At 41.8% G+C, this 19,563-nt stretch overlaps 1 protein-coding gene across 1 annotated transcript in view; it reads left to right on the forward strand.

The window, feature by feature from the left end:
- The first annotated feature begins 8,725 nt into the window (after positions 1 to 8,725).
- Positions 8,726 to 19,563, forward strand: part of LOC139753909 (uncharacterized) — a 227,261-nt gene continuing 216,423 nt past the window's right edge. The window contains 1 exon segment of the mRNA XM_071670867.1: positions 8,726 to 8,827. Coding sequence (XP_071526968.1) covers positions 8,726 to 8,827 — 102 coding nt within the window.

Consider the following 19,563-nt stretch of genomic DNA (forward strand, 5'->3'; position numbering starts at 1 on the left):
GAGAAAAACTGGAGGAAGTGAAGTGTTTTAGATATCTGGGAGTGGATCTGTCAGCGGATGGAACCATGGAAGCGGAAGTGGATCATAGGGTGGGGGAGGGGGCGAAAATTTTGGGAGCCTTGAAAAATGTGTGGAAGTCGAGAACATTATCTCGGAAAGCAAAAATGGGTATGTTTGAGGGAATAGTGGTTCCAACAATGTTGTATGGTTGCGAGGCGTGGGCTATGGATAGAGATGTGCGTAGGAGGATGGATGTGCTGGAAATGAGATGTTTGAGGACAATGTGTGGTGTGAGGTGGTTTGATCGAGTAAGTAACGTAAGGGTAAGAGAGATGTGTGGAAATAAAAAGAGCGTGGTTGAGAGAGCAGAAGAGGGTGTTTTGAAATGGTTTGGGCACATGGAGAGAATGAGTGAGGAGAGATTGACCAAGAGGATATATGTGTCGGAGGTGGAGGGAACGAGGAGAAGAGGGAGACCAAATTGGAGGTGGAAAGATGGAGTGAAAAAGATTTTGTGTGATCGGGGCCTGAACATGCAGGAGGGTGAAAGGAGGGCAAGAAATAGAGTGAATTGGAGTCATGTGGTATACAGGGGTTGACGTGCTGTCAGTGGATTGAAGCAAGGCATGTGAAGCGTCTGGGGTAAACCATGGAAAGCTGTGTAGGTATGTATATTTGCGTGTGTGGACGTGTGTATGTACATGTGTATGGGGGGGGGGGGTTGGGCCATTTCTTTCGTCTGTTTCCTTGCGCTACCTCGCAAACGCGGGAGACAGCGACAAACTATAAAAAAAAAAAAAAAAAAAAAAATATATATATATATATATATATATATATATATATATCTTTCTTTTCTTCTTTTAAACTATTCGCCTTTTCCCGCGTTAGCGAGGTAGCGTTAAGAACAGAAGACTGGGCCTATGTAGGATATCCTCACCTGGCCCCCCCTCTGTTCCTCCTTTTGGAAAAAAAAAAGAAAAAATAAAATGAATATATATATATATATATATATATATATATATATATATATATATATATATATATATATATATATATATATATATATATATATATATGTTACTAGAACCATCATCTATTAAAATGGCGAGAACAACTCTGACATACCTCGTAAGTCCGAAAGTTTACCTTCATCCGCAACACTGACAGCTGCAGCCTGCGTACGCAAACACTTCCCAGCCAATCACAGATGGTCCTGGAAGCGCTGATCGCATAAGTACGAATCACAACCTATTTCTTTCACCATGACGTGAGTCAACCAGCCTACAGCCCCTCCTCCTCTGTATAATGTTATATTTTGGGCTGTAATACCTACGACCAACCCAGGGTGTAGGAGTCACTTCTCCAGGTCGTTGTATCGTACCCAGAAGATCTGAGGTGTGTTCAACCCTCCTCCGTCCCCTAGTATACGTAAGGTAATAGTGCTCATGTTTTCACTGTGTTAAAGTATCACGTCAGCCACGGTAGTGTGATGACTGTGGATCTCGCTCTGCCTCAGGATGAATCTTGTCGTAGATAATCATATTGACCTGCCGGGTGAGGTCACCTCGACGGGTCACACCTTCCTCATGGTACTCTGCCTCAGGATGAATCTTGTCGTAGGTAATCATATTGACCTGCCGGGTGGGATCACCTCGACGGGTCACACCTTCCTCATGGTACTCTGCCTCAGGATGAATCTTGTCGTAGGTAATCATATTGACCTGCCGGGTGGGGTCACCTCGACGGGTCACACCTTCCTCATGGTACTCTGCCTCAGGATGAATCTTGTCGTAGGTAATCATATTGACCTGCCGGGTGGGATCACCTCGACGGGTCACACCTTCCTCATGGTACTCTGCCTCAGGATGAATCTTGTCGTAGGTAATCATGTTGACCTGCCGGGTGGGATCACCTCGACGGGTCACACCTTCCTCATGGTACTCTGCCTCAGGATGAATCTTGTCGTAGGTAATCATATTGACCTGCCGGGTGGGATCACCTCGACGGGTCACACCTTCCTCATGGTACTCTGCCTCAGGATGAATCTTGTCGTAGGTAATCATGTTGACCTGCCGGGTGGGGTCACCTCGACGGGTCACACCTTCCTCATGGTACTGAAAGTGTCTTGTAATATATCTACAACTTGTGTGTTGTTGAAAGTTTAATTTGTAATAGAGAGATGTTCTGCTGTTGTAAAGTATATCTGAATATACTTTTTTTGTTTGGAATTAAGTATTGTTATGTTCTAAACCATGCAACATATGGCAGAAAACTTCATGAACACTCTACCTTACTGTGATGCACAAGTGACGTATAATCTGGTAATGTTCTTACTAAAGTTTCAGAGAATACAAAACATATGTATGAACTTGTCTGCAGTGTGTTTAATGTACCTGACCATAATTTCCTATTCTTTTACCATCAATTTGACATATTTTGAAGTCACATAACTAAATACGTCACAGAATGTAGCATTATTAGACATTTTTCTTCCAATGATAAAGAGAGCTTGTCGGCAACACAGTCGCTACAGATCCTTATATTGTGAGAGAACGATGAATGGGAGTGGAGGCTGAGGCTTTGTGGATGATACATCTTAAGTGAAGGTATGGCGGGCGGCCACACACAAGCAACCGTCAACCACGACGGCTTCCTGTTGGTTGAGTCGATTATTCAATTAAAAAGCATTGCCTATTATCTCTTGCTGTCAGTTTCATTTACAACGTCACTGCTCCCTCGCGCATATGGCACGGGCAAAACATGCCCAAAATAAAGGACGTTTCGGGTGAAAGAAAAAAAGGTAATGGAAAAAGAAAGTATAAATATATTTGGTTTCCGCAAGTGTCTGTAGACCTGACGCAGATAGGTAGAAAAGTTATAGAAACAGGGAAAGACGAAAGCCACAAATGATATTTACATTTACATAAGTAGAGAAACTGTGGGAAGATAGCAGCCAGACGCGTACCTCGGGTCCAGAGTTTGAGAATGGGGACCCCCGCAGACAGCTCATGAGGACAATGGCTAAAATCAAATCTGTAGAACAGAGAGAGAGAGAGAGAGAGAGAGAGAGAGAGAGAGAGAGAGAGAGAGAGAGAGAGAGAGAGAGAGAGAGAGAGAGTAGGGTTGGGCTTAGGTGTTTTGAAATTGAAAAGATGAAAATGAGTAACATTTAGGTAGAGGTAGCACACTGAATTTCGTAAAGTTTCTGCTTCCCCATTCGGAGATGCTGCACAGGTCCGAAGCGATTGAAGAAATATGTCCAGCACGAGATAGAGAACGAATATTAGAAGGAGCAGGGAAGGGAAAGTGAACTGAGGTGTCTAAAGGGGAATCATAGTCACAAGAGTAAGTCGGATTAAAGAATCATTTATCGAGAGATGAAAGAGAGTGGATGAGAGGATAAGCCCCTGAGGAACACCAATGATGACGAATACCGTAGCGGAACGTTAAGAGAGGGAGCTATGCAGCTTCGAACAGAGAGAAGCAGAGACACCAAAGGATGGGAGTTTAGAAACCATAGGCTTATGCAACACCCTGTCAAAGTCTTTGGAGAAGTCAAAGGCTATACCAAAAGGTTCGTCACTATCTCTTAGAGAAGATGATCTGAAGCGAGTCACATGGGAGAGAAGACCACCAGTAGCCCAAACACTACGAAATCCACATTGGCGGTCAGAAAGAAGGAAATGGGATTCTGAGTGTTTGAGAAAGCCAGAGTTGAGGAGCGTTCTAAAGACTTTAGAGCAAAAGTGAGAGCAACAGAGCGAAAGCTAGAGGGGTTAGAGCGGTCTCCTTTTTTTAAGAATGGTTTACACTAAATGCCTCCAAGAAGGAAGGTAAGTCTGGATTCTTAGGCAGCACACGATGTAGGTAAGCTAAGATAAAAGCTAACTTAGAGGAACACTCCTTTAGGACTTGAGGAGATATGCCACCTGGGCCATGCGCCTTGTCCACCTGGAAGTTCTTTTGGTAAAAGCAAATAGGTAACGTGAGTTCAGCTGGAGGAGTTTAATTTGAGGAAAAAAGGCTAAAAATGAAAGTGCATTGTCGGAAGAGAGAAGGAAATGTTGAAATACAGAAGTTGTTAGACGTTTTCTGGTTAAGGACGAAAAAGATTTGTCAGTAAATGTAGTGGAGTCAGCATACTTTCTAATCACGGAGTGCTAGACTTCACGAAGAACAGTTTTGCGATGATACAGAGCAGAAATGAAAGCGGAGTGACTTTCAGGGGAAAGGAAACATTTCTTGACCAGGTACGGTCTGCACCTAATACATCAGGCATCATAGCATAAAATGCCAATCCATTAGGGGGAAGGAAGGTGGAGGGAGAAAGATATCATAGATGGGATGTAGGACTCCCCTGCAACCAGGGTAACAGCACAATACGAGGCATTTCCGTTAGCAAGGCTATACCCGTCCCATGGAAAGTCAGTTAAGAATGACTGTTTGAGCTCTCCCAGAATGCCAAGTCTGGTGTTTCGAGGTAGGGTGGGGGAACAGAGGGTGGTTGTGCCCAATCATATGAAGAAGAAATAAAATCATGGTCAGATGACAGCAAAGAATTACATATAGGATAGTAACAATGATGGCGTTTCTTAATGAAAATGAGATCGAGTGTGTTTCGGTCGTCATTCTCGTTGGGTGTTTGATTTTTAATTTTGAATCATTGAAGAAGGAAAAGGAAAAGTTCTCGGTTCCGCCGGGGTCATCCCGGATAGACTCTAATTCTTGTGGCAAAGACATCCTCTGCACAGAGGATGTCAACGGGCGGATGTGGCAGGAAGTCAGACATTCAAAAAGTTGTATCTTTCGGAGTATTTGAGGGTAGGGGGAAGGTGACATATAGAACATAGCAGCATAGTCACTGAGGGTAAAGGGAATTTGTTTCAAGATCCACAGGACGAGCGATGTGAGTATTTGCATCACAGTGAGCGTATATGCCACCCTTGGAGAGACAATAATGTTATGCATTAAAGTTGGAGAACTGATGATGGTGTAGCGAGGAAGCAGCCTTGGACAGCTGGGTTTCCGAGAGAAGATCACTGGCACAAGTATTAAGGTGATGTTCTTAAGAGGAAAGGTTAAAACTGTAACCGTGTATGTTGTCAGAATAGAGAAAGAGCCAAGTCTGGGGACTGGGTTCGGAAGGGTGGAGTAGGTTGCAGTCGCTAGATGTTGGTCAAGGGGATCTTGAGGACCCGTCCAACCCTTCTAGACCGGTGGGACGGTTCCGATACAGCACTGCAGAATCTGGTAATAGTTGTGCTGCCATGTATCTATTTTTCTATTTGAGAAAAAGGAAGAAAAAACTGCAGTAGGTGAGGGAAGGGTTGTGCGCGTGTTGTGCCCCAAGATGTTATGATGGAGATGGTGTGTGTTTGTGGATTGGGCGCCAGCAACCCGTGCGACAGCAAGGTAAACAGAGCATAGGATAGCAACCTGGCGCTGGGCGGATTACACGACCAGCAGCACAGTGCTGGCTCATTGTGTCTACATCACTAACCCTTCCGTTACCCAGGATGTGGTGCTTCCCTGCTCGGTTGATGTATGTTACTCCCTTCTAGACTCCACCAACTGATACATCACATATTTTCATGTCTTTCATTCCTCCATGATGCTTTTCGTATTCACTCGCCTGCTGACCTCCCTTTCTTTGTTAATTTGCTCTCGATTGTCTAATCATTATCATCATCTATTAATTAGTACCATTTAACAATTACTTTGTCTCCTGAAATTTTTACAGTAAACGTAATATCAGTGTGCTCCAACAGCCTCACCTGTGTATATCTCCGAGCTTCAAGATGTTTCAAGAAGTTCACAACACAAACATTCCAGTGGCGTTTTCTTATATCGCTTCCGTAGCGCAACATTCACTCTCACTATCCTCCCTGTGTATCCTCACTGTTCTCCTCTGAACAACTCTTGCGAGTTCCCAAACATGAAACTCCGTCTTGTATGTAACTATTAGCGGAGGTTTCATCCCTCGCGTGCCGTCGGCCTCCTTTGTGTCGAAGGTTTTCTTTTCCTGATTTTGACTCCTGTCATCCAGCTCACGTGTCATTACTCTCTCTTGCGATGTGCAATAAACATTTTCTTTCAGTTTCTCTTCAGTCTGCACTGTGTTATCCAAACTGTCTGCCTGTTAATCCTTTATTGTCAGACACTATAATGAATGATATATTGTTTTTTATTGTATCATTATTACTGAATATGTTTCCTTCGACATTTCTATGCGCGCGCTCGCGCGCGTTCGCGTGTGTGTGTGTGTGTGTGTGTGTGTGTTTAACAGGCAGAACTTATGCTTGTCATTTCATAACATTTCATGTAAGAGGTTTCCTGCAACCAGTTCGAGGCTACGTGATGAGAGTGGGGTTGGTGGTGGAGGTGCTGGTGGCGCTCTTACTGGCGGATGCTGTCGCCAGCCTACTTCTGTCCTCAGGTAAGCGTCGGTTCATCACCCCGGCCAGGTTGATTATACGTGTGATTATACGATCTAATCCACACGTATGGTGAGGGCAAAGTGGTTGATGTCATCTACTTAGATTTTCAGAAAACATTTGATAGACTCCCTCATTACAGTTCACGAGTAAAATTCAAGTATTTTGATATAGATAGGACTGAACATGAGCAGTTAGAAAATTAGTTTACTAGCTATAGAACAGAAGTCGCAATTAACGGAGAAATCTCAGTATAGTTAGACGTAGCAAGTGGCAGTAGAATTTCACAGTTAGAGGTAACAGTTTTTGAAGGAAATTATATGATGGCTATTTCCGAATCTAAGTTAATCGACAATAGTAATTTCCTCACCGAATACGCAGTGCCAGGGTATACTCTGTATGATATGGATATGTGATAAGAGATTGGTGAAAGTAAGTGAGCTAGATTTATAAAGAGACTTGCGTGAAGAAATTCCAGGAGAGATTGAGTACAGAATGGCACAAGGTGAAAGTAAACGAAGCAAGAGGGTTGGGTGCGGAATGGGAAGTATATAGGGAAGCAGAGCTGACATGTGCGAGAGATGCATGTAGCACGCGTAAGATGGAAGGTGGGCCGGATGGAAAGGGTCGTGAGTGATGGGATGAACTAAAGTTGCCAGTGAAAGAGAAAAGAGTGGACTATGGGCGGTACTTTCAAGGAATGAATGCTGATGAAAGGGTGCAGGGGGCTGATGTGAGCGAGTATCAATAAACTCCAGGGAAAATTAGATGTTTTCCATGCAGATTAATAATCAGCGAAACAAATGAGGCAAATGGGAACATCGGTGAAGGAGGCAAATTGGGAATTGATAGCTAGTGGTGATAAAGTGAGATGGATATGGAATAAGTATTCTAAATAACTGTTGAATGCGTTTAATGACTGGGTAGCAGATGTATGGTGTTTGGGTAGGGGTGGTATGCGAAGTAAGAGAATCATGGGAAGTGGTTTGATGAAAAGAGGTGTTGAAAGCCTTGCGGGAGATGAAATGCGGCAAGGTGGCTGAAGTGGATGGTATTGCAGTTGAATAACTTGAGAAAGAAGATAAATGGTTTGTTGAAGGTTTAGTTAGGATTTTCAGTGTATGTATGGATCATGGTGAGGTGGCTGAGGTTTGGCAGAATCATGTATAGTGCTATCATGTAAAGGCAAAGGGGACTTCAGTGAGTTTTAAAAACAATAGGGGTATAAAGTTGTAAAATATACCTGATAAGTTGTACGGGAAAGTAGTTACTGAGAGGGTTAAGATATATACAGAGCATCAGACTGAGGCGGAACAATGTGGTTTCAGAAGCGAAAGATGTATGGATCAGGTTTTCTATTTAAAGAATGTGTGTGAGACATACATAGAAAAACAGAAGGAACTAAACATGGCATTTAGGGATCTGGAGAAAGCATATGAAAGGGCTGATAAAGACTCCTTGCGGAAGGTCTTAAGAATATAGGGTGTGGAAGGAAAGCTGCTAGAACCAGTGAGGTTTTATCAAGGGGAAATGCGTGTCTGCGGCTAAAAAGAGACGAGAGCGAATGCTTCCAAGTGAAGGTTCGTCAGTGACAGGGGTGTGTGATATTACCAGGGTGAGGGAGGTAAATACAAGAGTTTTGGAAAGAGAGACAAGTATGAAGTCTACTGGGGATAAGGGGGCCTGGGAGGTGAGTCAGCTGTTGTTTGCTGATGAAACAGCTTGATGAGAGATTTGAGTGAGAAGATGCAGATGTTGTGACTGAGATTGGAAAAGTGTGTGAAAAGAGGAACTTTAGAGCAAAACTTAAAGACAAGTTAAAACAGTAAAAGCGAATAAAAGCAAGGTTATTAGGATTAGCAGAAGGTGATGGGTGTGTGGGCTTGACTAGTAAGAATTTGGAGGATGTGAAGTGTTTTAGATATCTGGGAGTGGACATGGCTGAGAATGGAACCATGGAAGCGGAAGTGAGTCACTGGGTAAGTAAGGGGGCGAAGGTTTTCTTAAAGATTTGAATACTGTGTGGACAGATAAGATCTGGAAGGGCGAAAATAGGTATGTTTCAAGGTACGGTAGTCCCAGCAATGTTGTACGAATACGAGGCATGGAGTTGTAGTTTCAGTGCATTGCACATGACGGCTGAAGAATGACTGTGAGGGATACGGCCCTTCTTTATCTGTTCCTGGCGCTACCTCGCCAATGCGGAAACGGTGTTGAAGTATATATATATATATATATATATATATATATATATATATATATATATATATATATATATATATGCAAAAGATATGAGCGAGGCGGTGGGCGCCGTGCTGGAGGCCACGTCTCAGTCCTCCTGCTCCCTCATCATCTTCACAGATGGCGCTACCTCATCCTCAGCCTTCCTCAAGGTGATGTTTGCGCTTGTGCTGGTACTCTCCAGTTGATATGCACTTTTACACGTCTGTGAACTTTTGCTTTTTGATATCTCAAGTAGTGTTCCATACCTGTACAGAATTGTGAGGTTTGTGAGGTTTCTTGTAGAAGGAAGGTACTGCATGTTTTCCTGTAGTAGTGTTCAGATGATAGATTCCTTAATGGTGTGTACCTGATGTGATCTGTCATATAATTCAATAGTGATAAATAGCGTCAAGCGGAGAGTGCATGTTTCTTCCAGATGCTGAGCACATACTATGGTATTGTGCTGAGCAACACTCTCTGGTTTGTGTGCTTTCCCTAAGATCATTAGGACACAAACTGCACCAAAGTGTAGTATATTGTGAAAATCGTTCAGGTGTCGCATGTCTCTGTCGTAGAGTGCCAGTGTAACGCTTTATAACAAATGTGCATATGTGCTCTATGCTATTATGCTTCGCTCATATAATACTCCTTTGTAGCTTCGACGTGGGGTAAACCTTACGTCTTCTACACTCTTTGATATAGTTAAGTTTCTGTATGGTGCTCTGATACGACCACATGTTCTATGCTCCTGCTTTACTTTCTACAGAAACGGTTAATTACAAATTTTTCCACAGTAATGAAGCACAAGAGAGATGGATAATGTTTCAACATTATCAGTACCGGTTCCTCAATTTTGTTCTATGCTCTAGTGTAGTCAAGTCAATTGGGAGGTGAGATTGAATGGAGAAAAACTGGAGGAAGTGAAGTGTTTTAGATATCTGGGAGTGGATCTGGCAGCGGATGGAACCATGGAAGCGGAAGTGAATCATAGGGTGGGGGAGGGGGCGAAAACCCTGGGAGCCTTGAAGAATGTGTGGAAGTCGAGAACATTATCTCGGAAAGCAAATATGGGTATGTTTGAAGGAATAGTGGTTCCAACAATGGTGTATGGTTGCGAGGCGTGGACTATGGAATAGAGTTGTGCGCAGGAGGATGGATGTGCTGGAAATGAGATGTTTGAGGACAATGTGTGGTGTGAGGTGGTTTGATCGAGAAAGTAACGTAAGGGTAAGAGAGATGTGTGGAAATAAAGAGAGCGTGGTTGAGAGAGCAGAAGAGGGTGTTTTGAAATGGTTTGGTCACATGGAGAGAATGAGTGAGGAAAGATTGACCAAGAGGATATATGTGTCGGAGGTGGAGGGAACGAGGAGAAGAGGGAGACCAAATTGGAGGTGGAAAGATGGAGTGAAAAAGATTTTGTGTGATCGGGGCCTGAACATGCAGGAGGGTGAAAGTAGGGCAAGGAATAGAGTGAATTGGAGCGATGTGGTATACCGGGGTTGACGTGCTGTCAGTGGATTGAATCAAGGCATGTGAAGCGTCTGGGGTAAACCATGGAAAGCTGTGTAGGTATGTATATTTGAGTGTGTGGACGTATGTATATACATGTGTATGGGGGTGGGTTGGGCCATTTCTTTCGTCTGTTTCCTTGCGCTACCTCGCAAACGCGGGAGACAGCGACAAAGCAAAAAAAAAAAAAAAATATATATATATGTATATATATATATATATATATATATATATATATATATATATATATATATATATATATATATATATATATGTATATATATGTATATATATATATATATATATACATATATATATATATATATATATATATATATATATATATATATATATATATATATATATATTTTTTTTTTTTTTTTTTTTTTTTTCTTATACCTCGTCGCTGTGTATATGTGTGTGTGTTTGATGATAGAGTGGCACATATAGAGTGTTTTGGTCGAGGCGGTGTGCAAAGTGAGAGGGTTAGGGAAAATGATTTGGTAAACAGAGAAGAGGTAGTAATAGCTTTGCGGAAGATGAAAGCCGGCAAGGCAGCAGGTTTGGATGGTATTGCAGTAGAATTTTTTAAAAAAGGGGGTGACTGTATTATTGACTGGTTGGTAAGGATATTTAATGTATGTATGACTCATGGTGAGGTGCCTGAGGATTGGTGGAATGCGTGCATAGTGCCATTGTACAAAGGCAAAGGGGATAAGAGTGAGTGCTCAAATTACAGAGGTATAAGTTTGTTGAGTATTCCTGGTAAATTATATTGGAGGGTATTGATTGAGAGGGTGAAGGCATGTACAGAGCATCAGATTGGGGAAGAGCAGTGTGGTTTCAGAAGTGGTAGAGGATGTGTGGATCAGGTGTTTGCTTTGAAGAATGTATGTGAGAAATACTTAGAAAAGCAAATGGATTTGTATGTAGCATTTATGGATCTGGAGAAGGCATATGATAGAGTTGATAGAGATGCTCTGTGGAAGGTATTAAGAATATATGGTGTGGGAGGCAAGTTGTTAGAAGCAGTGAAAAGTTTTTATCGAGGGTGTAAGGCATGTGTACGTGTAGGAAGAGAGGAAAGTGATTGGTTCTCAGTGAATGTAGGTTTGCGGCAGGGGTGTGTGATGTCTCCATGGTTCTTTAATTTGTTTATGGATGGGGCTGTTAGGGAGGTGAATGCAAGAGTTTTGGAAAGAGGGGCAAGTATAAAGTCTGTTGGGGATGAGAGAGCTTGGGAAGTGAGTCAGTTGTTGTTAGCTGATGATACAGCGCTGGTGGCTGATTCATGTGAGAAACTGCAGAAGCTGGTGACTGAGTTTGGTAAAGTGTGTGAAAGAAGAAAGTTAAGAGTAAATGTGAATAAGAGCAAGTTTATTAGGTACAGTAGGGTTGAGGGTCAAGTCAATTGGGAGGTAAGTTTGAATGGAGAAAAACAGGAGGAAGTAAAGTGTTTTAGATATCTGGGAATGGATCTGGCAGCGGATGGAACCATGGAAGCGGAAGTGGATCATAGGATGGGGGAGGGGGCGAAAATCCTGGGAGCCTTGAAGAATGTGTGGAAGTCGGGAACATTATCTCGGAAAGCAATAATGGGTATGTTTGAGGGAATAGTGGTTCCAACAATGTTGTATGGTTGCGAGACGTGGGCTATGGATAGAGTTGTGCGCAGGAGGATGGATGTGCTGGAAATGAGATGTTTGAGATGTTTGACAATGTGTGGTGTGAGGTAGTTTGATCGAGTAAGTAACGTAAGGGTAAGAGAGATGTGTGGAAATAAAAAGAGCGAGGTTGAGAGAGCAGAAGAGGGTGTTTTGAAATGGTTTGGGCACATGGAGAGAATGAGTGAGGAAAGATTGACCAAGAGGATATATGTGTCGGAGGTGGAGGGAACGAGGAGAAGTGGGAGACCAAATCGGAGGTGGAAAGTTGGAGTGAAAAAGACTTTTTGTGATCGGGGCCTGAACAGGCAGGAGGGTGAAAGGAGGGCAAGGAATAGAGTGAATTGGAACGATGTGGTATACCGGGGTTGAGGTGCTGTCAGTGGATTAAGTCAGGGCATGTGAAGCGTCTGGGGTAAACCATGGAAAGCTGTGTAGGTATATATATTTGCGTGTGTGGACCTATGTATATACATGTGTATGGGGGTGGGTTGGGCCATTACTTTCGTCTGTTTCCTTGCGCTACCTCGCAAACGCGGGAGACAGCGGCAAAAAAAAAAAAAAAAAGAAAAAAAAAAAAAAATATATATATATATATATATATATATATATATATATATATATATATATATATATATATTTTTATTTTGCTTTGTCGCTGTCTCCCGCGTTTGCGAGGTAGCGCAAGGAAACACACGAAAGAAATGGCCCAACCCACCCTCATACACATGTATATATATACACGTCCACACACGCAAATATACATACCTATACATCTCAATGCACACATATATATATACACACACAGACACATACATATATACCCATGGACACAATTCACACTGTCTGCCTTTATTCATTCCCATCGCCACCTCGCCACACATGGAATACCATCCCCCACCCCTCTCATGTGTGCGAGGTAGCACTAGGAAAAGACAACAAAGGCCCCATTCGTTCACACTCAGTCTCTAGCTGTCATGCAATAATGCCCGAAACCACAGCTCCCTTTCCACATCCAGGTAACACACAACTTTCCATGGTTTACCCCAGACGCTTCACATGCCCCGATTCAATCCACTGACAGCACGTCAACCCCGGTATACCACATCGATCCAATTCACTCTATTCCTTGCCCGCCTTTCACCCTCCTGCATGTTCAGGCCCCGATCACTCAAAATCTTTTTCACTCCATCTTTCCACCTCCAATTTGCTCTCCCACTTCTCCGCGTTCCCTCCACCTCCGACACATATATCCTCTTTGTCAATCTTTCCTCACTCATTCTCTGCATGTGCCCAAATCATTTGAAAACACCCTCTTCTGCTCTCTCAACCACGCTCTTTTTATTTCCACACATGTCTCTTGGGAGTAAAGTAAGGGGTTAGTGAGAGGACAAGAGCATGGGAAGGAGTAGCAGTACTCCTGAAACAGGAGTTGTGGGAGTATGTGATAGAATGTAAGAAAGTAAATTCTCGATTCATAAGGGTAAAACTGAAAGTTGATGGAGAGAGATGGGTGATTATTGGTGCATATGCACCTGGGCATGAGAAGAAAGATCATGAGAGGCAGGTGTTTTGGGAGCAGCTGAATGAGTGTGTTAGTGGTTTTGATGCACAAGACCGGGTTATAGTGATGGGTGATTTGAATGCAAAGGTGAGTAATTTGGCAGTTGAGGGAATAATTGGTATACATGGGGTGTTCAGTGTTGTAAATGGAAATGGTGAAGAGCTTGTAGATTTATGTGCTGAAAAAGGACTGATGATTGGGAATACCTGGTTTAAAAGGCGAGATATACATAAGTATACGTATGTAAGTAGGAGACATGGCCAGAGAGCGTTATTGGATTAGGTGTTAATTGACAGGCGCGCGAAAGAGAGACTTTTGGATGTTAATGTGCTGAGAGGTGCAACTGGAGGGATGTCTGATCATTATCTTGTGGAGGCTAAGGTGAAGATTTGCATGGGTTTTCAGAAAAGAAGAGTGAATGTTGGGGTGAAGAGGGTGGTGAGAGTAAGTGAGCTTGAGAAGGAGACTTGTGTGAGGAAGTACTAGGAGAGACTGAGTACAGAATGGAAAAAGGTGAGAACAATGGAAGTAATGGGAGTGGGGGAGGAATGGGATGTATTTAGGGAATCAGTGATGGATTGCGCAAAAGATGCTTGTGGCATGAGAAGAGTGGGAGGTGGGTTGATTAGAAAGGGTAGTGGGTGGGATGAAGAGGTAAGATTATTAGTGAAAGAGAATAGAGAGGCATTTAGACGATTTTTGCAGGGAAAAATGCAATTGAGTGGGAGATGTATAAAAGAAAGAGACAAGAGGTCAAGGGAAAGGTGGAAGAGGTGAAAAAGAGGGCAAATGAGAGTTGGGGTGAGAGAGTATCATTAAATTTTAGGGAGAATAAAAAGATGTTTTGGAAGGAGGTAAATAAAGTGCGAAAGACAAAGGAGCAAATGGGAACTTCAGTGAAGGGGGCTAATGTGGAGGTGATAACAAGTAGTGGTGATGTGAGAAGGAGATGGAGTGAGTATTTTGAAGGTTTGTTGAATGTGTTTGATGATAGAGTGGCAGATATAGGGTGTTTTGGTCGAGGTGGTGTGCAAAGTGAGAGGGTTAGGGAAAATGATTTGGTAAACAGAGAAGAGGTAGTAAAAGCCTTGCGGAAGATGAAAGCCGGCAAGGCAGCAGGTTTGGATGATATTGCAGTGGAATCTATTAAAAAAGGGGTGACTGTATTATTGACTGGTTGGTAAGGTTATTTAATGTATGTATGACTCATGGTGAGGTGCCTGAGGATTGGCGAAATGCGTGCATAGTGCCATTGTACAAAGGCAAAGGGGATAAGAGTAAGTGCTCAAATTACAGAGGTATAAGTTTGATGAGTATTCCTGGTAAATTATATGGGAGGGTATTGATTGAGAGGGTGAAGGCATGTACAGAGCATCAGATTGGGGAAGAGCAGTGTGGTTTCAGAAGTGGTAGAGGATGTGTGGATCAGGTGTTTGCTTTGAAGAATGTATGTGAGAAATACTTAGAAAAGCAAATGGATTTGTATGTAGCATTTATGGATCTGGAGAAGGCATATGATAGAGTTGATAGAGATGCTCTGTGGAAGGTATCAAGAATATATGGTGTGGGAGGCAAGTTGTTAGAAGCAGTGAAAAGTTTTTATCGAGGATGTAAGGCAAGTGTACGTGTAGGAAGAGAGGAAAGTGATTGGTTCTCAGTGAATGTAGGTTTGCGGCAGGGGTGTGTGATGTCTCCATGGTTGTTTAATTTGTTTATGGATGGGGTTGTTAGGGAGGTGAATGCAAGAGTTTTAGAAAGAGGGGCAAATATGAAGTCTGTTGTGGATGAGAGACCTTGGGAAGTGAGTCAGTTGTTGTTCGCTGATGACACTGCGCTTGTGGCTGATTCATGTGAGAAACTGCAGAAGCTGGTGACTGAGTTTGGTATAGTGTGTGAAAGAAAAAAGTGAAGAGTAAATGTGAATAAGAGCAAGGTTATTAGGTACAGTAGGGTTGAGGGTCTAGTCAATTGGGAGGTAAGTTTGAATGGAGAAAATCTGGAGGAAGTAAAGTGTTTTTAGATATCTGGGAGTGGATCTGGCAGCGGATGGAACCATGGAAGTGGAAGTGAATCATAGGGTGGGGGAGGGGGCGAAAATTCTGGGAGCCTTGAAGAATGTGTGGAAGTCGAGAACATTATCTCGGAAAGCAAAAATACTACCTATCTCTCTTTTTTTTCATCTCGTTTACATATATATATATATATATATATATATATATATATATATATATATATATATATATATATATATATATATATATATATATATATATATATATATACACATATATATATATATATATATATATATATATATATATATATATATATATATATATATATATATATATATATATATTTTTTTTTTTTTTTTTTTTTTGCCGCTGTCTCCCGCGTTTGCGAGGTAGCGCAATTAAACAGACGAAAGAAATGGCCCAACCCACCCCCATACCCATGTATATACATACGTCCACACAGGCAAATATACATACCTATACAGCTTTCCATGGTTTACCCCAGACGCTTCACATAACCTGATTCAATCCACTGACAGCACGTCAACCCCGGTATACCACATCGATCCAATTCACTCTATTCCTTGCCCTCCTTTCACCCTCCTGCATGTTCAGGCCCCGATCAAACAAAATCTTTTTCACTCCATCTTTCCACCTCCAATTTGGTCTCCCACTTCTTCTCGTTCCCTCCACCTCCGACACATATATCCTCTTGGTCAATCTTTCCTCACTTATTCTCTCCATGTGCCCAAACCATTTCAAAACACCCTCTTCTGCTCTCTCAACCACGCTCTTTTTATTTCCACACATCTCTCTTACCCTTACGTTACTTACTCGATCAAACTACCTCACACCACACATTGTCCTCAAACATCTCATTTCCAGCACATCCATCCTCCTGCGCACAACTCTATCCATAGTCCACGCCTCGCAACCATACAACATTGTAAAGTGTTTTTAGATATCTGGGAGTGGATCTGGCAGCGGATGGAACCATGGAAGTGGAAGTGAATCATAGGGTGGGGGAGGGGGCGAAAATTCTGGGAGCCTTGAAGAATGTGTGGAAGTCGAGAACATTATCTCGGAAAGCAAAAATACTACCTATCTCTCTTTTTTTTCATCTCGTTTACATATATATATATATATATATATATATATATATATATATATATATATATATATATATATATATATATATATATATATATATATATATATATATACACATATATATATATATATATATATATATATATATATATATATATATATATATATATATATATATATATATATATTTTTTTTTTTTTTTTTTTTTTTTTGCCGCTGTCTCCCGCGTTTGCGAGGACGAAAGAAATGGCCCAACCCACCCCCATACCCATGTATATACATACGTCCACACACGCAAATATACATACCTATACAGCTTTCCATGGTTTACCCCAGACGCTTCACATAACCTGATTCAATCCACTGACAGCACGTCAACCCCGGTATACCACATCGATCCAATTCACTCTATTCCTTGCCCTCCTTTCACCCTCCTGCATGTTCAGGCCCCGATCAAACAAAATCTTTTTCACTCCATCTTTCCACCTCCAATTTGGTCTCCCACTTCTTCTCGTTCCCTCCACCTCCGACACATATATCCTCTTGGTCAATCTTTCCTCACTTATTCTCTCCATGTGCCCAAACCATTTCAAAACACCCTCTTCTGCTCTCTCAACCACGCTCTTTTTATTTCCACACATCTCTCTTACCCTTACGTTACTTACTCGATCAAACTACCTCACACCACACATTGTCCTCAAACATCTCATTTCCAGCACATCCATCCTCCTGCGCACAACTCTATCCATAGTCCACGCCTCGCAACCATACAACATTGTTGGAACCACTATTCCTTCAAACATACCCATTTTTGCTTTCCGAGATAATGTTCTCGACTTCCACACATTCTTCAAGGCTCCCAGGATTTTCGCCCCCTCCCCCACCCTATGATCCACTTCCGCTTCCATGGTTCCATCCGCTGCCAGATCCATTCCCAGATATCTAAAACACTTTACTTCCTCCTGTTTTTCTCCATTCAAACTTACCTCCCAATTGACTTGACCCTCAACCCTACTGTACCTAATATATATATATATATATATATATATATATATATATATATATATATATATATATATATATATATATCATTTATCTATTTTTTATACTTTGTCGCTGCCTCCCGCGTCAGCGAGGTAGCGCAAGGAACAGAAGAATGAATGGCCCAACCCACCCACATACATAGGTATATACATACACGTCCACACACACACATATACATACCTATATATTTCAACGTATACATACATATACTTACACAGACATATACATATATACACATGTACATGATTTATACCTGCTGTCTTTATTCATTAACGTCGCTACCCCGTCACACATGAAATGACAACCCCCTCCCTCCGCAAGCGCGCGAGGTAGCGCTAGGAAAAGACATCAAAGGTCACATTGGTTCACACTCAGTCTCTATCTGTCATATATAATTCACCGAAACCACAGCTCCCTTTCCACATCCATGCCCCATAAAACTTTCCATGGTTTACCCCAGACGCTTCACATGCCCTGGTTTAATCCATTGACAGCACGCCGACCCCGGTACACCATATCGTTCCAATTCACGCTATTCCTTGCACGCCTTTCACCCTCCTGAATGCTCAGGCCCCGATCGCTCAGAATCTTTTTCACTCCATCTTTCCACCGCCAATTTGGTCTCCCACTTTTCCTCGTCCCTCCATCTCTGACACATATATCCTCTTTGTCAATCTTTTCTCACTCATACTCTCCATGTGACCAAACCATTTCAAAACACCCTATTCTACTTTTCTCAAACATACTCTTTTTATTACCACACATTTTTCTCACCCTTTCATTAATTCCTCGATCAAACTAACTCACACCACATATTGTTCTCAAACATCTCATTTCCAACATATACACCCTCCTCCGCACAACTCTAGCTATAGCCCACGCCTCACAACCAAATAACATTGTTGGAACCATTATTTCTTCAAACAAACCCATTTTTGCTTTCCGAGGTAGTGTTCTCGCCTTCCACACATTTTTCAACGCTCCCAGAACTTTCGCCCCCTCCCCCACCCTGTGACTCGCTTCCGCTTCCATGGTTCCATCCGCTGCCAAATCCACTCTCAGATATGTAAAACACTTCACTTCCTCCAGTTTTTCTCCATTCATACATACCTCCCAATTGACTTGTCCCTCAACCCTCTGCACCTAATAACCTTGCTCTTATTCACATTTATACATACATATATTGTTTTGTTTCCATTTTTCTTATAACTTGAAAAACATTGTTTTTTACAGTATCCCTTGATGTATGCCAATACGGTTTCTTTTTTAAATCTAGAGAATAATGTAAATCATCTGAAGTGTATTGCACTCCTTTATTGTGTCACTGCCATTACTTTTGATACACAAATTATCATGAAAGTATTGTAAAAGATATAATTATATATTTATATATATTTATATATTTATATAAAGGGGGCTGGAGTTGAGTTGCTGGGACATAGATTCGCTCTCTCTCTTTTTTGCAAACTAGGGGTAAACATGCGAAGCGATTGTCTCTGCATAAATCAGGTTGTATTTGCTCTGTTATTTGTCATCAGTCCTTAAACAGCGGTTATAACGAAGGATAAAGGTTTATATATTGTTTGAAGAAGGAAAGAGACCTGCATTTATTCTTGGACTACGAGTTTCAGATCAGAGTATATATTTCCTTATAGTTTTTGCCTTGTACTTGAAAATATTTTGTATATTGTTTTCATTTTCAATGTATTGTTTGTTGATTGTTAATTGGGCATTTTCAGTGATCCTGATCTAATAATCCATTAAGATATGTCTTAATGTTAATTTGATGTTATAGATGTTACACTCAGCCTTTACCTGGAGGTAGCGGTGTCTGCATGGCCTAGTGTTTTAACTAAAGCAATTATTCCTTGAAATAAGCCTTGGCTAATGTGTTAAACTGGTCGAGGCACGCCTTAGAGAAGGTGGTTGGGATCGTAACGACAGATACATATACTGTTACGGTCCCAACCACCTTCACTGAATATATATATATATATATA

Source organism: Panulirus ornatus, chromosome 16, assembly GCF_036320965.1.
Source record: "Panulirus ornatus isolate Po-2019 chromosome 16, ASM3632096v1, whole genome shotgun sequence".
NCBI lineage: Eukaryota > Metazoa > Arthropoda > Malacostraca > Decapoda > Palinuridae > Panulirus > Panulirus ornatus.